At 34.1% G+C, this 19,011-nt stretch overlaps 1 protein-coding gene across 1 annotated transcript; it reads left to right on the top strand.

The window, feature by feature from the left end:
- The first annotated feature begins 332 nt into the window (after window positions 1–332).
- LOC124367126 (kynurenine aminotransferase-like) lies at window positions 333–14,387 on the top strand. Its single transcript, XM_046823780.1, has 9 exons — window positions 333–447; window positions 1,115–1,265; window positions 2,274–2,510; window positions 6,148–6,397; window positions 7,337–7,503; window positions 9,616–9,802; window positions 11,351–11,514; window positions 13,583–13,703; window positions 13,815–14,387. The coding sequence occupies exons 1-8, from the start codon at window positions 389–391 to the stop codon at window positions 13,646–13,648; spliced, it is 1,281 nt and encodes a 426-aa protein (XP_046679736.1). The 5' UTR covers window positions 333–388; the 3' UTR covers window positions 13,649–13,703; window positions 13,815–14,387.
- The last annotated feature ends 4,624 nt before the right edge of the window (window positions 14,388–19,011 follow it).

The raw sequence follows: 19,011 nt of genomic DNA, 5'->3' as shown, positions 1-19,011 counted from the left end.
AACAACTATTTAATAGGATCTCTGTATAAAGATGCAAAAGCTCCTGATCAACAGATTCAAGATAATTAGACTCGACTCGAATCCGTTTTTTAATTTTTTTAAAGTAGATTTTCAGAATTAGGAGTGAAAGATAAATATTCAGTTCGATGTTCAAATTTTATTTAGATCAACCGTCATTTAATTAATGACTTGCATGATACATTTTTATGATCCAGATTTCATGAAATGATTAAACTGAGTGTTCAAAGAACCGCACTCGAGTGCAGAAAGCTGTTGAATGTTTATCACTAACAGATTACCTACGTTAGTATATCAGGGGATCGTGCCAAACGATACCATAGTCGTTTTGTGTTGGGCTTCCACGCGTGTTTGTCTGAATAGAACAAAGATGTCATCTCAAAAATTTTCTTTGCCTTTGAGATTTTCCGGATCTGAGAACAATTTATGGTGAGTTTTTAAACTATTTTTGCGCTTGAGTCAAGCTATTATTATGAGGTTTTGGACCATTCCTTGGGAATTCACAAGTATAAGGTTTGTTGCAAAAGGTCTGATTTTTTTTCTAAAAGGCAGTTAGTCGATTCAAAGTAGTACCGGTAGCTATTTGTTGCAAAACTCCAAAAAAAACTCCACATTGTCAAGAAATGTAAAGGCATTTTGTATTATCACGTATGTAAAAATATTATTCTTTTTACTTTTATTTGTGGAGGATTTCATGAGGAATGATTGGGAAATACGTTTTTATTAGTATTATACGAATATATTTTAAGGATTTAATATTGTTTTGTGTTAGTTTAATTAACAAAATTGGTGATTCTCAGTTACTTTCAGTTTCTAAAAAGGAAAATAAAATGTTAGTTCTTTTCAGAAATTTGAATCTTTTTTGTTGGTTAAATTGGAATATTTTGTGACTAAAACTTGTCTTAGTGAAGTAATTGGGTTGTGACTTTAAAAATTATGCTTTACTCTAGAGTATTTGAAATATAAAAAACAAGATAGGCTTGATCGAAGATTTATTACAAGTAATCTACATTGTGTCAGTAATGTAAGGTATATAATATTACAGAATAACCTCATATATTACTCCATCAACATCGGTATTTGTAATGTTCCACAGGGTTGAATATATCCAACTTGCTCAGGAATATAAGCCCTTGAATCTAGGTCAAGGGTTCCCGGATTTCGCACCCCCGGAATTCTTGACCAAGGCTCTGGCAGAGGTAGCGAATGGAGACAATGTTCTTCTACATCAGTACACAGGATGCTTTGTGAGTTCTATCGTGATTATACTATTTGGTACTATAGTGTTTCGTAATGTACATAAACATGTTATTGTATTGCCCGTAATGCTGGTAAAGATTAAATAGTTTTCGTAAAAAGATCAGACACCAAATTCATGAGCATAGACAATTTATTTTTTGGGTGTCCTAAACCTCATCACATGAGGTACGTAGGCCTATCCAGGAAAGTTTTACTTGCGCAATTTACATTTATTTATTCTATAATTTTATTATCGCAGAAACTTTATTACCTCAAGGATGTCCATTAATATTTAGTGTGTTAGAACAGTATTAGCGTACGTTATTTAAAAATGTAATAAGCAATATAAACAAAATATTGTGCTTTTGCTGTGTGTATATTGTTATTATAACTTTGGCTAACAGTCGGTGCTGTATCTAATATTGTAAGCCTAAAAGAGGCTTACAATAATTGATCTTTAGCCAATCTACTTTGGCTGCATTTCTCATTTATGTGTTGTGGGAATGAACGCGTTACATAAATGGGAAAGTGATGTAATGTTTCAGTTAATTGTTTATGGAATCCTAACTCTTTTAGTGCCAGGAGACTATTTTTATGTGCAGTATTCATAATCAAGTGCAACATTTACCAAACAGGTCTGCTAACACAGGTGGCCCACCAAAGCTTTTGGGTCTCCCCCCCCCCCCACCACCACTCAAGTTGGGTTAAATTATTTCTTTCCAATAATATTTCATTGTTTTCTGTAATATTTTACATGAACCCTACACAATTGTACGCCTCCTCTCAGCACCATTACTGTTGAAAATCATCAGTACTTTGCTATTCATCAGTACCCCAACAATTTCAAAAATTAGAACCTGGAAATAAGGTTATGATTTTTACACAAAGAACTATCAAATGCAATCGTATTTAATCTATAACCATAAAAACTGCGACCACTGAAACACTGTTGTTTTCAATTTACACAACAAACAGTGTTGTAATTTATTGTGATTGGAATATCGATGTTCTATCAGGGCCACCATCGGTTGGTGGTAGCTTTGAGCAAGTACTATTCTCAGCTGATCGGCCGAGAACTCAACCCGAAGACCGAGATTATTGTCACAAGCGGGGCGTTCCAAGCTGTGTTCAACTGCATCCAAGGTCACACGTCTCCAGGGGATGAGATCATCATCATAGAGCCATTTTTCGACTGCTACGAGCCCATGGTGCGCGCTGTGGGCGGTGTACCAGTCTTCATCCCACTACGTCTGGTGAGTTACATTTCTGTTTCTGTTTCTAAGATGTGTATTACACAAGTTTCTGGAGACTACAGTGATAAACTTTTCTTGGTCAAAGAGTACTATGGTGGTATCCGAAGTGCAGTGGCGTTTTTGGAAAAGTTTTCTTAACGGGTACCTAAAATGACATCATTAGAAAGATCTGATTTTATTTGACTTACTGTAAAAATTACGTGACATTATGCCGATCGGTACTTGTTTTCTGCTTCTATAAAAGAAACGATATCGCTGAGAAGAAAGCCACTATGTCCCTATCTACTATTTTTATAAATATATGAAGCGAGCTCTCACGTGATCTGTGCTTGACTTTAGATATTATATCGAGGGATGCTTTTCTTTTTTGCCAAAAAGATCGTCCAACGTGATCTGACGTCAGAAAACATAAACGATCTGGGGGACGTGATCCAAGGTCGGGAAAGTACCGATCGGAAATGCCCCTGGCCATCAGTGCGAGCTTCGGCGCCCCTGTGGCGCTACCCCCCCACTTCTTGCGAAATAATAATAACACCCCTCGAGATAGTACCCAAATTCAAGCTGAGATCTGTGAAAGTAACGTTTTTATCATAATCTAATCTACAGCTTGCCTTGTAGGATGGTATAGTGCGGCTTCTACAGGTATCATCGAATTGATCGCTCTTAAGAACCGACTGTAGTAAAACGACCATATGTTTCCCCCATAAGAATAAATTTAATACTCATTCACTTTTATGCTCTTATTTTTCATCTCAGCGTTATGGAAGTTTTCTCGTTTTAAACATTTTATCAGTATGCATCCAAACACTTTTGATTTTTTTGTATTTCAACAATAAATTAAAAAGATTTGACTTTTTTACAACAAGTAAAAACAGTGAAACATTTTGGGTACGTTGTAATTATATCTTTAAAATAAGTCATCTCCCACTATTTTAGAACTAAAAATTAAGTCGTCAAACTGTATGAAGTTTAACATTGTTCTTATGGCGCTACAAATATTAATATTAATATTATATATATATATTAATATATTAATAATTGCCAATAGTGCAACCAGCTCTTAAAAGCCCGGGCTGCGCCCCTCGTGCGTCAAGAGCTCCCCAATTGTCTCCGGCATTCATTGGAAGATATGGGCACACATCTTTGTACTCTTGAAAAAATGTTGAACTTTATTTCAATTTAATTTTTCATATAATCTGAACACATTAAAATATGAAGAAGAAAAGTGTAATTGAATCTTAATGTAATTGTCATTGATCTTGATCATTGAAAATCAGAGCCAACCTCACTGAGATTTTTAGTTATTTCCGGTTCCAGCCTTTGGTTTTACCACAAGTCTTTAACAGGCACGATCAACCTCGACCCTGTTTCGAATTTTGGTGTTCTGCCAGTTACGAAACATTCCGTGCGGTTAAACTTTTCTCTTGAGGTTTGCACAGTTTGGCAACACCGGAAGCTCGCTATCTCGCCTTGCCTACCACACGTGTCCGGTCTGACGACCACTAGGCTTTTTTTCTAAAAACCACAATTTTTCTTCAAATGTAACTAATTACACTAAAGTAATACGGATTTTAAGAGGATGTCCTCATGGTCACATATAGCCTACTTGTAATATGTTTGTTCGGTGTAGTGGTCCTAAAAATTAGTAACAGTTACAAGTAATTTAAGTTAGGTAGTATGTTAAATGTTAAAATTGTGCAATTTGAATTATTTTTCATAGCCTATTAATTATAATTAAAACAAGGTCAATAACGCTAAGGCAATAAACATAAAACATACCGTAAGATAAAAAAACATTTTATTGTGACTTTAAAAAAACTTTCTTAGGGGGTGCACCTGTGCTTTACAGTGTTGCCAATACCAATCCCACACCAATCGAAAGCCGGAAGAAAAGTTAAAAGTCCACCTACTGTAGAGTCCAGGATATTATCATTCAGAAAAAATTAAATGTAATTGCTAATTTAAATTTTCAACTAAGATTCTGTTGAACCCTCATCTTGTAAACCCAGATTGCATTTAAAAATGTGTTTTTACATTGAATTGTCAAATCTAACCAACAAAGTGAATAATTGTTTATAAATACTGTATATTTGTAATCACAGTTTATTTACAACAAGTATTTCTGTTTAATAAACACCTATTGTTCAAATATAACCACTTATGATATCAAACAGATCTCAGACATTGAGTGGTCTCGTGACTAGAATTAGGCTATATTCATATTACTTTCTTGGAGTTTCTAATTGTTCTTAGAGTTATAATTGTGATTAATCAAGCTTTCACCAACTTGTGTTAGTGTATTAATACGGTGTGCAATTATACTAATCTTACTTGCCAGAAATTTTAGAATGCTAAAGTTTCTTACTTTTTTTTTTTTTTTTTTTTTTTTTTTTTTTTTTTTTTTTGAAGTGCTCCTTAATTTTGAAAGTTATGTTTAATTCGATAAAAAACTAAGAGTGAATTTCAAAAAGGCCTAGGTTAAAGATTCAAATGTGATGTATCTTCCAAATCCCATAATTAAACTCGTTTATGAAGAAACGCAAACAATGGACTACACGACGAAGAAGCGTCAGGAAATGATGAATAAAATTGTGCCAACTGTGATTTAAAACAAATAGAAAGTTAAAGACAATTTTAAAAAACGAACTTGTTATACTTACTAAATGAATTAAGTGAATAATGAACCTGTGCCTTCTTAAATTGCACCAGTATCTGATTTGCACATTTTTTGTATTACTATGATAATATTTTGTTGTTGTTTATGTGGGTTTGGCCATGTCTTGTTTGAAATTACAAAGAAAATTACGTATTATGAAACTGTTTGATGTTTAACTAATCAAAATATTGAGTGTAATTCAAGTCAAATTTAACCAGAATCGTATTAGATTGTTATACTTTTTTAGCAAATACCCAATAAAAATATTTCGAAGCATTAAATATTTTTGTATTTAGATATTAAGTACACTTATACTCAAATTTGTCACAAGACCAATCACACATCAGGCCGTGGCTATTTCTCAACTACTTGCATTCCATATAAGCACAATTTCTTACTGTCTTGACAGCTCAGAGAACTAGCATACATCGGGCACAAACGAGTTAACTTTGAAACTAGTTCAAAATCAAATATTTCAACAGAGAACCAAACTACAAATTCATACTAAATCACACTATTTTATTTTAAAATAATCTTGTAACTCAATAGGGGATACCTTTGTTAGACATGCCGTACATTTGTTTTAGAAATAATGGCATTACAAATATATTCCTTTATTATAATAGCTTTAAGAACTCCTGGATTGAATGGACATGTTCCTCAACTATCCAATCCTTCCAGGAATTTCTCTAATCCATCAGACTCTGTAGATTAGATCCTTCAGTGGTGATTTGTTAATTTGATATAACTATTAAACTATTAAATTAAACTAAATGTATGAAATTTGTCAACATGAACTCATTGTATGGTGAAATTTGGCATGGTTCAGTAGACACCAACAAAATTTAGTTGACGCAATTTTAAATGTGTATTTAGTAATTCTGTTTAAATAAAGAAACAATATCTTCCGAAATGATAAGATAATTCTCCAACTTAAATAAATCTTTTCCCTGAAGTTATCTGATCAATTATGTGCCACAGAGGAAGCCTGCCCCAGGCAAGCCCATGACGTCCAGTGACTGGGTGCTAGACCCGGAGGAACTGGAGTCTAAATTCAGCTCGAAGACCAAAGCCATCATCGTCAACAACCCCCACAACCCTGTGGGCAAGGTGTTCAGTCTGGAGGAGCTCACCTTCATCGCTGATCTCTGCAAGAAGTGGGATGTCCTCTACATTTCTGACGAGGTCTATGAGCACTTGATTTACAAGCCGTTCAAACACATCCGAGCGGGTGAGCATCAGAAGATCTTCAAATTTTAAATTTAGAAAATTAGTTTTTTTTTGTTCTCTTACGCTGCTTCCGGAGTGACAGGATATTCAGGGTGGGTAATGTTAGGGGTTAGGGCCGCCTCCTATCGAGACCCACGAGGAAGAATTAGGGCACTAATCTCAGTCACGTCCCCCCGGAGGAAGTGGAGGCCAGCTCTGAACCAGGCTCCCCAGCCAAAGCAGGCAGGGAATGGCACTCCCTATGTCTAGACTAGCAAGAACATCTGATACTAGGGACCGAACCCCACCAACTCCGGCGGTCATCTCCCGCAGTAGACTAGACCTATCGAATTACCCTTGCACCCCAGAATTTTTACATTTGCGGTTAGTATTGTGCCGCTCCTGGACATCCATAAGGTTGCCCAGATTTGACACATCGGTATTTGCTGTGCCCAGTGGTTGGTTCAACTGGAAGGTATAAACCAGCCAGAAGTGATCCCTGCTGAGTAAGAAAATGAGTTACAAGATTGCAGGATTGTGAAGAATATAATAAAAGAAGATTAGAGATTTATGCCTTAAGTTCTACAAGATCTGGACTTTTAAACATCTGGACCCTGAAGCACCTGGACCCTGGATTTTCTAACATTCTAAAATTGTCTTCAAGTACTTTAAAGACAGGATTGTTCTTCTAAGGCAAAATTTAAGTATCAAATTGTAAAATCAGTTGCGATAAGTGGTTATCATCAACTTATGTAACTCTTGGTTAAATTAGTATAATATAAAACTGTACAATATAGCATCTTTTGACTGATGGTGGTTGTCCAGAACGATTCCGATATTTGTCAGTATTATAACTGTTTTAAAAACGCTTCGGCATTTTGATGGTAGTATTAATACCAATTGCGTTGGTATAAGAACTAATATTGCTTGATTATTTAAATGTTGACAACTATGACTGCAGCCACTCTCCCCAACATGTGGGAGCGGACCATCACTATCGGCTCTGCAGGGAAGACCTTCAGCGTGACCGGATGGAAGACCGGGTGGGCGTACGGTCCTGCACCGCTCATCCGGAATCTCATGGTCGTCCACCAGAACAGCGTATACGCACAACCCACCCCTATTCAGGTGAGTTCCCTTTGTTGTCTTTATAATGATCCACCCTTGTAAACCGGTCGTTGAGAAACAAACCGATGTGTAGTGACCAAAGTCACACCAATACTCCATTTCAGAGGCAGGATAAAGTGGTAGTATTTTAAGAGGTGTAGACAGTGTAGCCTTTTCGTTACGAGTAAGTGACGTTCGTTTGTGACATTGAAAGGTCGTGAAGGTAACGATCTTTCGGAAATTTGCCATTATATTGGTTATTAAGCGACCAACAACAATATAGTTCGAGATCTACAATCTGATCTCTTCTTTAAGTGGATGACTAACATAACTGCCATCTAGATTAAAATCAACACGTCATACTAAAGCGTGATAAGCAATCACACCAAATATGTTGTGTACCAACAGCATACACGTTTTCTACAAGACATGTACTTCATAAAACACACATTTCCTATTAACTAATTTTGTGAACGTGCTTCAACACGAAGAGTGACATCCAGAGTGGTGTATCTAAGTGGATAGTTGTGGAGTAAAAGCTTAAAAACTTAAGCAAAGAATGCAGGTCTCAGTATGGTTTAGAAAAGTTCATCTAGAATGAATTAATACCGAAAAGGCCCACCCCGTTCCCTAATTCACCACCATCTTAAAGTTCAATTGAGTTCAATCAGTTTATTTCAAACAAGAATAGTACAATTTATTGAATGTTAAATAAACCCATGCTAAAGGAGCGTGAGCTGGTTCGAAACAGATACATTAAAACATACTTTATACATTGCAGCTAATTTGCACAAAAAACCTTGAGTGCACAATATTATTTCTTTGGTGATCAGTATAATCCATTAATCAATTACAATTTATCACAAGAATATCTAAAAGAAAAACGAATAAATCCATATTATTTCATAAAACTCTAATAGTGTCTGTCTGTGTTTTGTATCACGTAAAACTACTTGGTCGATTGCACTTAATTTGTACATAAACGTTCTTAGGATCCTGGTTACTAATATTCATATTCCTATTTCGTAAATCCTTGCAACAGAATAAACTATAATGGACTTATGGATAGACTTTTTGGCCGAAATATGCTACTCATATTTGCGTTCGTGTACATATTCTTAATCGAGTCATCAACGCAAAATTAACTGCCGTTTCAAAATGACATACGCCTCCCCCCCCCATTATTCATTACATAATGACGTCTTAATTGAAAAAATAAAATCGTCGACTTTAGAGTCCTCCACGCTGACCTAAAATAGTTTAATTGTTTGTTACTATTATCGTTTATAATGAAATATTTCGGGGAAATTCGAGTTCCTTCACGGTAGTTGTAAACATTGTTCCACTCTCCGACTTGAGGGCCCCAAAACACTGCTCTTTAAATTTAAATCTAAAAACTATCAGAAGATTGGAAGTTTTCGCAGTGTTTATCACCTAACGCAGAAGTGTTAAGAATGTCATATAAAAGGTTGTATCTATTTTTCAGTAGGAAATTGCGTGCGAAGCCGCGAGTAACTGCTAGCTCATTGTAATTGTGGACTTGGCTTTATCAGCAGATTGTATATGTGTCACCTTTAAAAGTCAAGAACAATAGATACAATAATGAATACACATTTAAACAGGGGATAGTAAACGTTTGTTGTTATTCATCTGTAAAAGACCGATACACTCTACAAGTGGCATGTTACATACAGAAGCTTTTCTTTGTCTGGATTTGTTTTTATTGATATTTTAATCAACTACAGTAAAAGTCTCCTTTTAGACTTAGATTTTCTCCACACTGGGCCTGCAATACGAGTACCGTAGTTCAATTGTTACTGAAATCGTTGGAGTTATTCAATAAAATATTTACATATAAAAATGTATATGTCATGTGACAAAATATGCATTGCACACACAATGAGGATGACTAGTGGAAAATTCGGAGTTGGCAAGTTTAAATAATAATTTTAATTGGATTTAAAATGTACCACCGAGTTCTCTGAGTTATGGCCATTCAGTGAAGAACTGAAAAGAATAGTTAGCATTTCACGGGGTGATTCGGTTAGACAAAAATATTTATTTGAAGGTATCTGTGATAGTCCTCCCACTGCTCCTGTGTAGAAATGTATGAGACAATTTATTGCTGTACAGGAAGCAGTAGCGATGGGGTTAGAGTTAGAGATGACACGGCTGGGGCAACCCGAGAGCTACTTCCAGAGTCTGCCACGAGAGTTGGAAGCGAAGAGAGATTACATGGTCGCGTTGCTGAAGGAAGTAGGAATGGAGCCCACCGTGCCACAAGCAGGATACTTCATACTGGCTGACTGGACGGAGCTAGGTATGTATTGAGTTTAAACATATTTAAAAAAAATTAAAATTTGTTATTGTAAATGGTAAAGTTGAATAAAACATTTACTAAAATTGGAATTTGAAATTCTTGCTAAACACAGTTAAATTCTAACTCCGCGCGTGGTGATTGGTCGGTTTAGTTCGTTTGTTTGGTCGCACTGTTATGACAGGTTAGAGGTTATAATTTGTTATTTTAAATGTTTGACTAGCAATACGCGCTGTTTCTTCTCAATCGACTGAATTACGATTGATTGCAGAGTGATTTAAACTAATAATTTACTTAACACTATCAACATTTGTCAATAGTATGACATAACCTATAAACTCAGTTTTTCAACTTTTGTGTCAATCTAACAATTAATCAATCAATCATAGTTTACGATAATGAAATATCAGTGTACAATTATTTACCTTTATTGTTGTAGTTGTTGTAAATGACGAATCTAAGCACTCCACATTTTCACGAATAAACATAGTTATCTGCTTTATCCCGTGCGGCGGACCCACAATTATCTGCTTTATCCCGTGCGGATCCCGTGCGGCGGACCCACTGGACGGGCATCGTAACGTTACCGGGCGTTACACTTTTTCATGAGTGACTCCGAGCCGCAACCTAATTTAAGACGTTGTCACGTCAATTAGACCGATCTCCCTTTTTTTGCATTACTCCGCATGTCTTCGAAAGTGCGTACAGACAAAGTGTTTCCTGATCACAACACAATGTTTATATTCTAGCAAATAGGCTACTTACATTTTAAATACAACTCATAAACCTCTAAGTAAACCGCTCCCAAAAAGACACTGGGCGATTTTAGTTCACGCAGGGTGGGGTAAATACCCCTCCGCCGCTGAGATGCCTCCCTCTCCCAGTACCCCCACCACTGCTCGGCACTCGCCCGCTTACTCTATCTCCTGACCTGACCACTGCCACTTAGCGGCTAACCTCACACCAAAACGCAAGCTCCCTGGATACGTCTATGGTTAAATTAGTCTGTTAAATAAATATTTTACGCTTGTATGGGCCTACACACAAAAATGTAATATACTAATAGAATAGGTAAGTAGTTGAAGTGTAAACAATATTGCCATAATTCGTGGATCAAATAGAACGCTTCGCACTCCAACAGACGTTGAGACTGGCTTTGGAGTGCGAGACATCATTCAAAGCTCAAGTGATGAAACGGGAAAATTATTAATAGAGTATAATCTGTGCCTGATAAGGTCAATCTGAGAAAAACGATATTAGGCCTACTAATAATTGACCAACGTGAGCTCTAGAGAAGTAATCAATTTGTTACACAGTACCAAACACAGACGCCTCATTGGAACAGCTGATCACAGCTCCATCCGATGGCCAGACCTAGTACTACTGGCACAACACTAGCCTAGCGACGAGTAAGACGTAGAGGTTTGGATTAGTATTTATACCAAATGTTGTTTTATGGTGAATAAAAATGAAAATTCTTCAGTGTAGACTGTTGCATAACTATTTAGGTTAATATCAATAGTTTTGTTCTAATTTGTTCTCAAATCTCAGGCAAGAAGATTGATTTGAGCAGTGAAACTGACAAGTACAAGGACTACAAGTTCACCAAGTGGATGTCAAAAAACGTGAAGCTCCAAGGCATCCCTCCGTCTGCGTTCTACAGTGGAGGAGACAAACACCTAGCAGAAAACTTTGTTCGTTACTGTTTCATCAAGGTACGACGATTTATTATATCCAGTTTTACTTTATTTTAAGTAAAAAAATAAAGTAAACATTTTTTTATAATAATCATTACTCGATTGGCTTATTTTTAAAAGTTCAATTATACTTTGAAAAATAACAATATAACAGACGGTTGTTTTGTTTTAAACATGCGCTTATCATGGAAGGGACTGAACTTGTGCATGCAGTGGTCGTGGCGCTACCCTAGCGTCGGCCCTCAGAACTAACTTAACTAGTCCCCGGACTACATCACACTTCCTTCGTTAGAATAACTAATAATCTTCTGTATAACTAATACAATACAATCAAAGGTTATACACAACATTTCATTTTTATATCTTACATCTAACACATTGAATAAAATATAAAACAAATATACCTTTACTATTGTCCAAGCAACACTTTTGATTTTGTCCCTTTAGTGGAACTGTTTGTTTGTAAAAGCCATTGTACAAAATGTTTTAATGGCAAAATTCTTTGAATAATGAAGACTTTTACATTCAAACACATGAAATGTATATATCCACTCTTATAGAAATATATGCAACACTGTTTTCCATCAATATATATATATATATATATATATATATATATATATATATATATATATATATATATATATATATAACAGACTGTTATGTTTTGGTCGGCCATTTGAAACAGTTAATTATTGATTGGAATACAGTGTTGCACCAAAATGTTTATTTCTATAAGAGTGGATCCACGTATCATGTGGCATATAGTTACACTTGGATTTGTTGCAATTATGATTTACAACAATAATATTAGATACGTTTTTATTTATTTTTTATTTTAACATTAAAAACTGTTTCATGGTCCATACTCAAAAACGGTTAGAGATAAACGCACGGTTAAACATGGAAAAATGTCTTTTTCAAAGACGTTCATAACTAGGTATAACGTGATGTTCTCTTCTATGTAAATTTGTTAATTGGTGCTCATTTTAAATTTTTCAAAACATTTATTTTCTAGGGTGTGCTAATGTTAGTACATATTTTGTATGTGGCATACTACAGTTTTAAAGGAAATGTATTGCAGATTTAAAATTTGCTGTTTTAACTATTAACTAAATACAGTTTTTTATGTAAAACACCAATTTTGTTACGTTTTGGTTCTCCATTTTCACACAATAATATATTTTCGAAAATAAACTTTACAAAAATGTTTCTTGTGAACAATTTGAACAATATACCAATTGTTTTCATTTTAAAATGTTGAGACTAAACTCAGAATTTGCAGTTTTGTTTCTTAAATTTGATGAAAATATGTAAATATATTCTGTAGGTGATTCAAGGGCATGCATATTGCTGTGGGTGCATTTTATTTCTTTGTTAAACCTCTAAGCATTCTCCTATACACATACAACTAAATATACATACATACATATATATATATATATATATATATATATATATGTTTAAATATACTGTACATTTAAAACTTATCTATCTCGCCCTGTTTACATGTATAATTTGTATATACAGTAGTTCAAAATTGAGTTTTGAACACAAAATTTAACCATATAAATAAAAGCTCTATTTTCCCAACTGTTATTATTAACTGATTAGTTTCTTTAGCTGATGACAATTCTACATTTGTTATATTATAATAAAGGATGATTCAATCTTGAATCTTGAAGCCATTAGAAAGTTTGTAGATTCTTGTTTTGAATCTTCTTAGAAACTGATATGGTATTGGCAGTGTCCTGTAAATGTTATGAAAATGTGGTTATAATAAAACTCTTGCCTGAATTCAGAAGCTGAAACAACTGAATTCCTGTTTACAGATATTCATATTAGAGTCTATTCATAAAAAGTGTGGACATTGTTGCAGAAGAAATTTGAAAATCCAGATTATTTCAAACCATAGTCTTTACGAGACATATATTACCAACTGCATTATAAATGAATAGTCAAAAAACTTGCAAAAGCAATCAAAATACTTGTGTTGAGTTGTACAGTATTTATTACATAATTTGTATTACAATATTTAATTAATTGTATCTTGTATTTAATAATTTTAAATCTGTTGGCGTTGCAGAAAGATGAAAATTTGCAGAAAGCAGCTCACATCCTCAGAACATGGAAACAGTCCATACAACAGTAAAGTTATAATAGAGTGATGCAGGCCTACAGTGTGCTAGTGTAGAAGCAACACTAAGGTATGTTACCATTCTCATTTGGAATTCAAATCAAAAGTACAACACAAACTGTTACTTTTGGCTGTGTTTAATATTTTCACACTGCCTAACTGTTAAATGTTTGTTTCCCAGGCTCCAAGGACTCTCCCACTGGGCAAAAACTACCTGAGATGCGACTCATGATAACATACAATCATTACACATCGCTTCTTTATTAGCTTATTCATATAACAATTCCTAAACAAGACCAACTTCCACCAACATTGTGCCACAAGCAGAATCACTAGTCCTTATGTTGTATTGAAATAATAACCGTAACTAAATGTATCGTACAATATTGAACTCTTAAAAAGAGTATAAATGAATCTGATAATTGGAATTGTCATAATGACATACGCTTATGAAACTATTGTAAAACATACTTGATTTTTATTCTATATAATAAAAATTTCTTGTTTTGTACCGGAAAAATCTTGAATTTCAATGAAATTCTTCCAGTATTTTATATGTTTCTTTGTTAATTAAGACAGAATCACATTATTGTGATAATATTTATAATTTATATTATGCTTTTTGATATAAGATTTTATTTAGGGGTAGTTTTTATGTTTCAGCATTATCATAAACTTACCTCATTTGAGTGATTACGAATACTTTTGTCACTTATTTATGTTCGTATTAATAAATATGATTTTTATTAATGTAGTCTCTTTGTATAATTTCATGAACTTCCCTACCAGTATTTACATACTGAGCCATTTTTGTATAAACTTTTCATAATGTTGTAAAATTTATAACGAGCATGATATTTTACAGTAATATAATTATATGTACCAGATGCCTAACACACACAAAAGTTTGCGGTACTTAGCGCAGTAAAGCCCAACAGATTCCAAGGACTTATTAAAAGTATACAAATCATCGAAATTTTTCTCAAATTTATAAATTAGTAATTATAATTTTTTATATTTTAAAGTAGCTTAATTAATAGTGTAATAAAACATATGTTATACGATACTACTTTGGTGAAAATATTAATTTGTAAGGTAGCAAGGAAAGCAACTGTTTTTAAATTTTAAAAAGGTAATTTAAATGGTGTATTTAAATGAATAAAAAATAATAAACATTTAATCCCCCGTTCGCTTTTCGGTAACTAATATTTAGGTACAAATGGCCATACTTTTCTTCCAATTCAGCTCCACACAATTTTTCTTAAGCAACTTGTAGGTAGTCTATAATTTAAATTTGTTATCTGTAGTAACAATCATAATTATTGCCACATTCACCCATTTCAGAATCTTTAAAAAAAACAGACTTATCGAACTAATGTAGTTTTGTAGCGTGCATTCAAAGCACAACTTTAGAACATAAATATCTTTTAGGGAAGGAAGAGCATCAGTAGCTCTCTTGTTACATCGTATTATGTATTATGCCGCACACTGCATAAGTCGTATTAGTTTGTCTGAAAATAAATTAAAATAAAATGTTCAAATATTAAGCTGCGAGTAGGCTCGTAGAATAACTTGCTTTTTAATATTGCGACATTGGTAGGCCAAATACCGCTGCTGTCCTGCCGCCAGTCGCTCCCTCAGAACCACTTCTCCGCTCCCACCACTATAGTCTGTTTTTTTAAAGAAGATCGGAGCCGGGACCCGGAGACCTCTCTCACACGCTAAACACCTTCTTCAAATATCTACCACAATAAAATATACACCTCTTTGTTTAAAGAAACAAAAGCACTTACAATAAGATACCTAAGTAAGTTGTGTTATGTTTACCTAAGAAATTACATGAAAATACAACTTCATGCATTGTCCACTCTGAAAACCTAGACTTCTAAAATTCACTTTAAAATCGGTGTCCTCGATGGAGTGCTAGAGATGGAGTAGGCTACTATTATTACATAAGTTCATAGATAACATAGAAGTAATAAAAGCTGTTTGAATAAGAAATAATCTAACCAAAAAGGTTCTAAATAAATTCAAACACTTTCCTCCTCAAGCGTAGATTTATTTGTACAAAGAAGAATAAATTGCAATGAGGATAAAATTCAAGCTGGAAGTTAAAAGAAGAAAGACTAAGAAAATAAAAAAGAATTGAGAAAGTTACAAACTAGCCAAATAGCTTAAAGATCATCAGTGTAATTTGTAGCCAAAGTGCAAAATATACAGGATCCGACGTTTTAAAGCTTATCTAAGACATTCTTGGGATATTTCCATATGGAAACCCTCACCTCCCCCGTTGTTTTGAGGGGAAACGTGTTGATGTGCGATAAAATAAAAAAGACACAAAGACTTAATAATACTTATTGCGGAATTTATTTGTTATATCATTTGGAACATTATCTGAAGCTTTGAATATATGTAAATGGTTATCATATTTCAAGACATTATTAAAACTAAATAATAATCGATGCAACAGAGGACGATGTGATTGTGAAAAAGTACTGAAATTAACATTTTTATTTCTATTATAAGCCTAAGTTAAGGTTTTCTATAATATTAAATACTAAAGTTAAGGTATACTTTCATTATTAGATTATCAACCTAATAAGGCCTATCATTTAATCAAGGCCTAAGCGATGATGAATGTGCAGATGATCTAATATTGTGGCAAACATTTCATTCGAAGTGTATCGTCTGTAAAAGAAATCTACAAACCCTACAGTAGTATAGAACTTGAAAACAGATCTGATGATGTAAGCCCACCTATGAAATACGGAAAATACATGTCTATTTTCATCCAAAAATGTAATATTACGCTTAAATTGCCCTTAACTGACTGACACTCGCTCAGTTTTTGAAGAGTGGATATTCAAAGAGGAATATGATATTCCTTGTACAATACATCGCGAGGTTCTTAAATTCTAGCAAAATAATACTTAAACTACCAGTGTTGTGGTTGAATATTGGATGAGTCCACTGACTATTTCTTCACTCTTGTTCTCCTATATTTAACATTTAAGAACAACGGTTTAATAAGATTTTCACCTCTTTAAATTCTCGATTCCTGGCAGAAGGCGGTTATAAAGTTAAATATGTAATGTGGGGGTCTAGGCTAATACATTATAGAGAAAGAAGTCTACTTAAGTGTAAAGATAATAATAATCTTAATTATTTGTCAACTGGATGTCCAACTTATTGGCAACAGAATTAAACAAACCTCCAGATCTTCTTGATTTCTTTGTGTGCAAAGGAAGCTCTCACAACTATATGAATACCATCTCATCCCTTGATCTTTTATCGGTTCATTCGCCCATGATTACTGATCATCATCTCTAATATTATGTTAAAGGGAAAGAAGCCTCCTACACTGGCAAATAAAAGTACTAACCGAAAACAATTTCGGGATTTACTGAATGGTATTCTAAGGCTAGACATTCCCTTAAACTCCAGCGAGCACTTAGAAAATGCCGTTGGATTGTTACTTTTTCCGTACAGTCTCCTTCGTAGAAATCAACTCTTCAGCTGAAAAATGAAACTACTAGTAAGTTACAGTTAATTTTCTATTGTACATAAAACGAAATATTTCAGAGAAACATCATTTGCGAAGAATCTGGCAAAATCCAAGGGATGGTATTTATTTATAAAACAAATTTTAATACAGTTTCAAGACAATTGAAAGGATGTTAAGAAACGTAAGCAATGTATGGTTTCTGGAATTCATGGCCATCCTTTCTTCTGCTGAGATAACTGACAACTTGTTGTAGAAAGTGGCCAAAAGCATGAAATAGCCTCGAATCCCAATCCCTCCTATAAGCCTGACATTACTTGGGCGAAAAGTGAGATAAAAAAGCAGAGTTGTTTGCCAACCAATTTTAAAGTGTTCGAACCCAAAGCTGTAGACAACTACAAAAGCACTACAATAAAGGAATTCCTATAATCGCCAAACCAGATTTAAATCCCGATAAGCTCTTTCACAACTACGGATATGAATGAACAATAAGATGGCAGAATACTAAATCATTTCCCAGTTACGACCTCACTACAGGAAATTTGTTACGAGAGCTCTCCAGAAAATGAATTATAGTCCAAGCTATATTATTTAAGGCTATTCTAAGACTTGAGTACATACCTTCATACATCCCATTTCAATGAAAGGTAATCGAAATAGTTGTTACCCCAAAACCTGGCAAACCACCTCATCAAGTTTTTTTCATACGGTAAGCCTCCTATCAATTCCTTCGAAACTGTTTGAAAAATTACTTTTGAAACGGTTGTAGCCATTGATTACTGACCTAACATTGATTCCGAATCATCAATTTGGATTCAGATGTCAACATTCAACAACTGTATAAGTGGTCAATAAAATCAAGCAAACTCTTGAAAAGGGTCAATTCTGTTCTAGACTGTTTCTTGATGTAATCCAAGCATTCAACAAAGTCTGTTATAATGGTCTTTTGGTCAAGATAAAATCACTTCTACCTCATACTTTCTACAATGGTATTTAGATTAAATATATTTCAGAAGTAAATTTCTAAACTATTAATCAGGTCTGAAAAAGATTAAATATATAGTTCCACAGGGAAGTGTGTTGGGCCCTTTTTTGTACACACAGAAGATATATCAAATGACTTAAAGTATGTTAACTGCTACCTTTGCAGATGGCTGCAGTTTTAGCTTCTCATCAAAACGCATTTGATACTTCACATATCTTGCATGATATTTGAATTCAAATGGGTCTAAGACTGGAGAATAAAAGCAAATGAAAATAAATCTTTGCATGTTACATTTACGTTTAACGTGAAAAATTGGTCACATGTTTTCTTTAACAATATTCAACAAACAACAAAATTATGTGAAATACTTCGGAATCCACCTCGATGGCGAACCCTCATCTGGACCAAACGACTGCAGCTAAATACAAAGTTTTCGATAATGTATTGGCTGTTTGGAAGAAAATAATATCTCAATCTTGAAAGTAAATTTTTACTGTACAACGTTTCTTTGAAACCTATATCGATGTATTGTATTGAACTGGGGGACACTGCTGCATCTTTAACGAATCTGAAAATAATTCAATTAGAAACTGTACTACATTGCTGAGAACAAGACCGAAAGTTCCACACTTTGTCATAAATGCGGTAATTCACAGAAACACTGGAATTGCACATCTAGAAAAGGAGATATAAAGTTTAGATTAGGCTAACCAACCCCTCCCTCTTGTTTTAAATTTACTGGAGAATAGTGCGCAGGTCTAAGCATGTGTACAGACTTAAAAGGAATAACTCCCTAGATTTAAATGATCGCTTTTAAGTTATTTATATTGGTTAAGGGTTTAAAGTAATAAATAAAAAATGTAATTATTAACAAATTTTACCAAAATAAAT

This window comes from Homalodisca vitripennis, chromosome 8 (genome assembly GCF_021130785.1).
Source record: "Homalodisca vitripennis isolate AUS2020 chromosome 8, UT_GWSS_2.1, whole genome shotgun sequence".
Classification (NCBI taxonomy): domain Eukaryota; kingdom Metazoa; phylum Arthropoda; class Insecta; order Hemiptera; family Cicadellidae; genus Homalodisca; species Homalodisca vitripennis.
The sequence above is the reverse complement of the archived record's forward strand: the minus strand, read 5'-3'. Positions and strand labels throughout refer to the sequence as shown.

What these genes read in the sequence shown, in the direction of transcription:
- LOC124367126 (XM_046823780.1), top strand. Translation starts at nt 389, where the DNA reads ATGTCATCTCAAAAATTTTCTTTGCCTTTGAGATTTTCCGGATCTGAG. An exon ending in ATCAGTACACAGGATGCTTT is followed by an intron (nt 1,266 to 2,273) that starts GTGAGTTCTATC and finishes ATGTTCTATCAG; the next exon opens with GGCCACCATCGGTTGGTGGT. An exon ending in CACAACCCACCCCTATTCAG is followed by an intron (nt 7,504 to 9,615) that starts GTGAGTTCCCTT and finishes ATTGCTGTACAG; the next exon opens with GAAGCAGTAGCGATGGGGTT.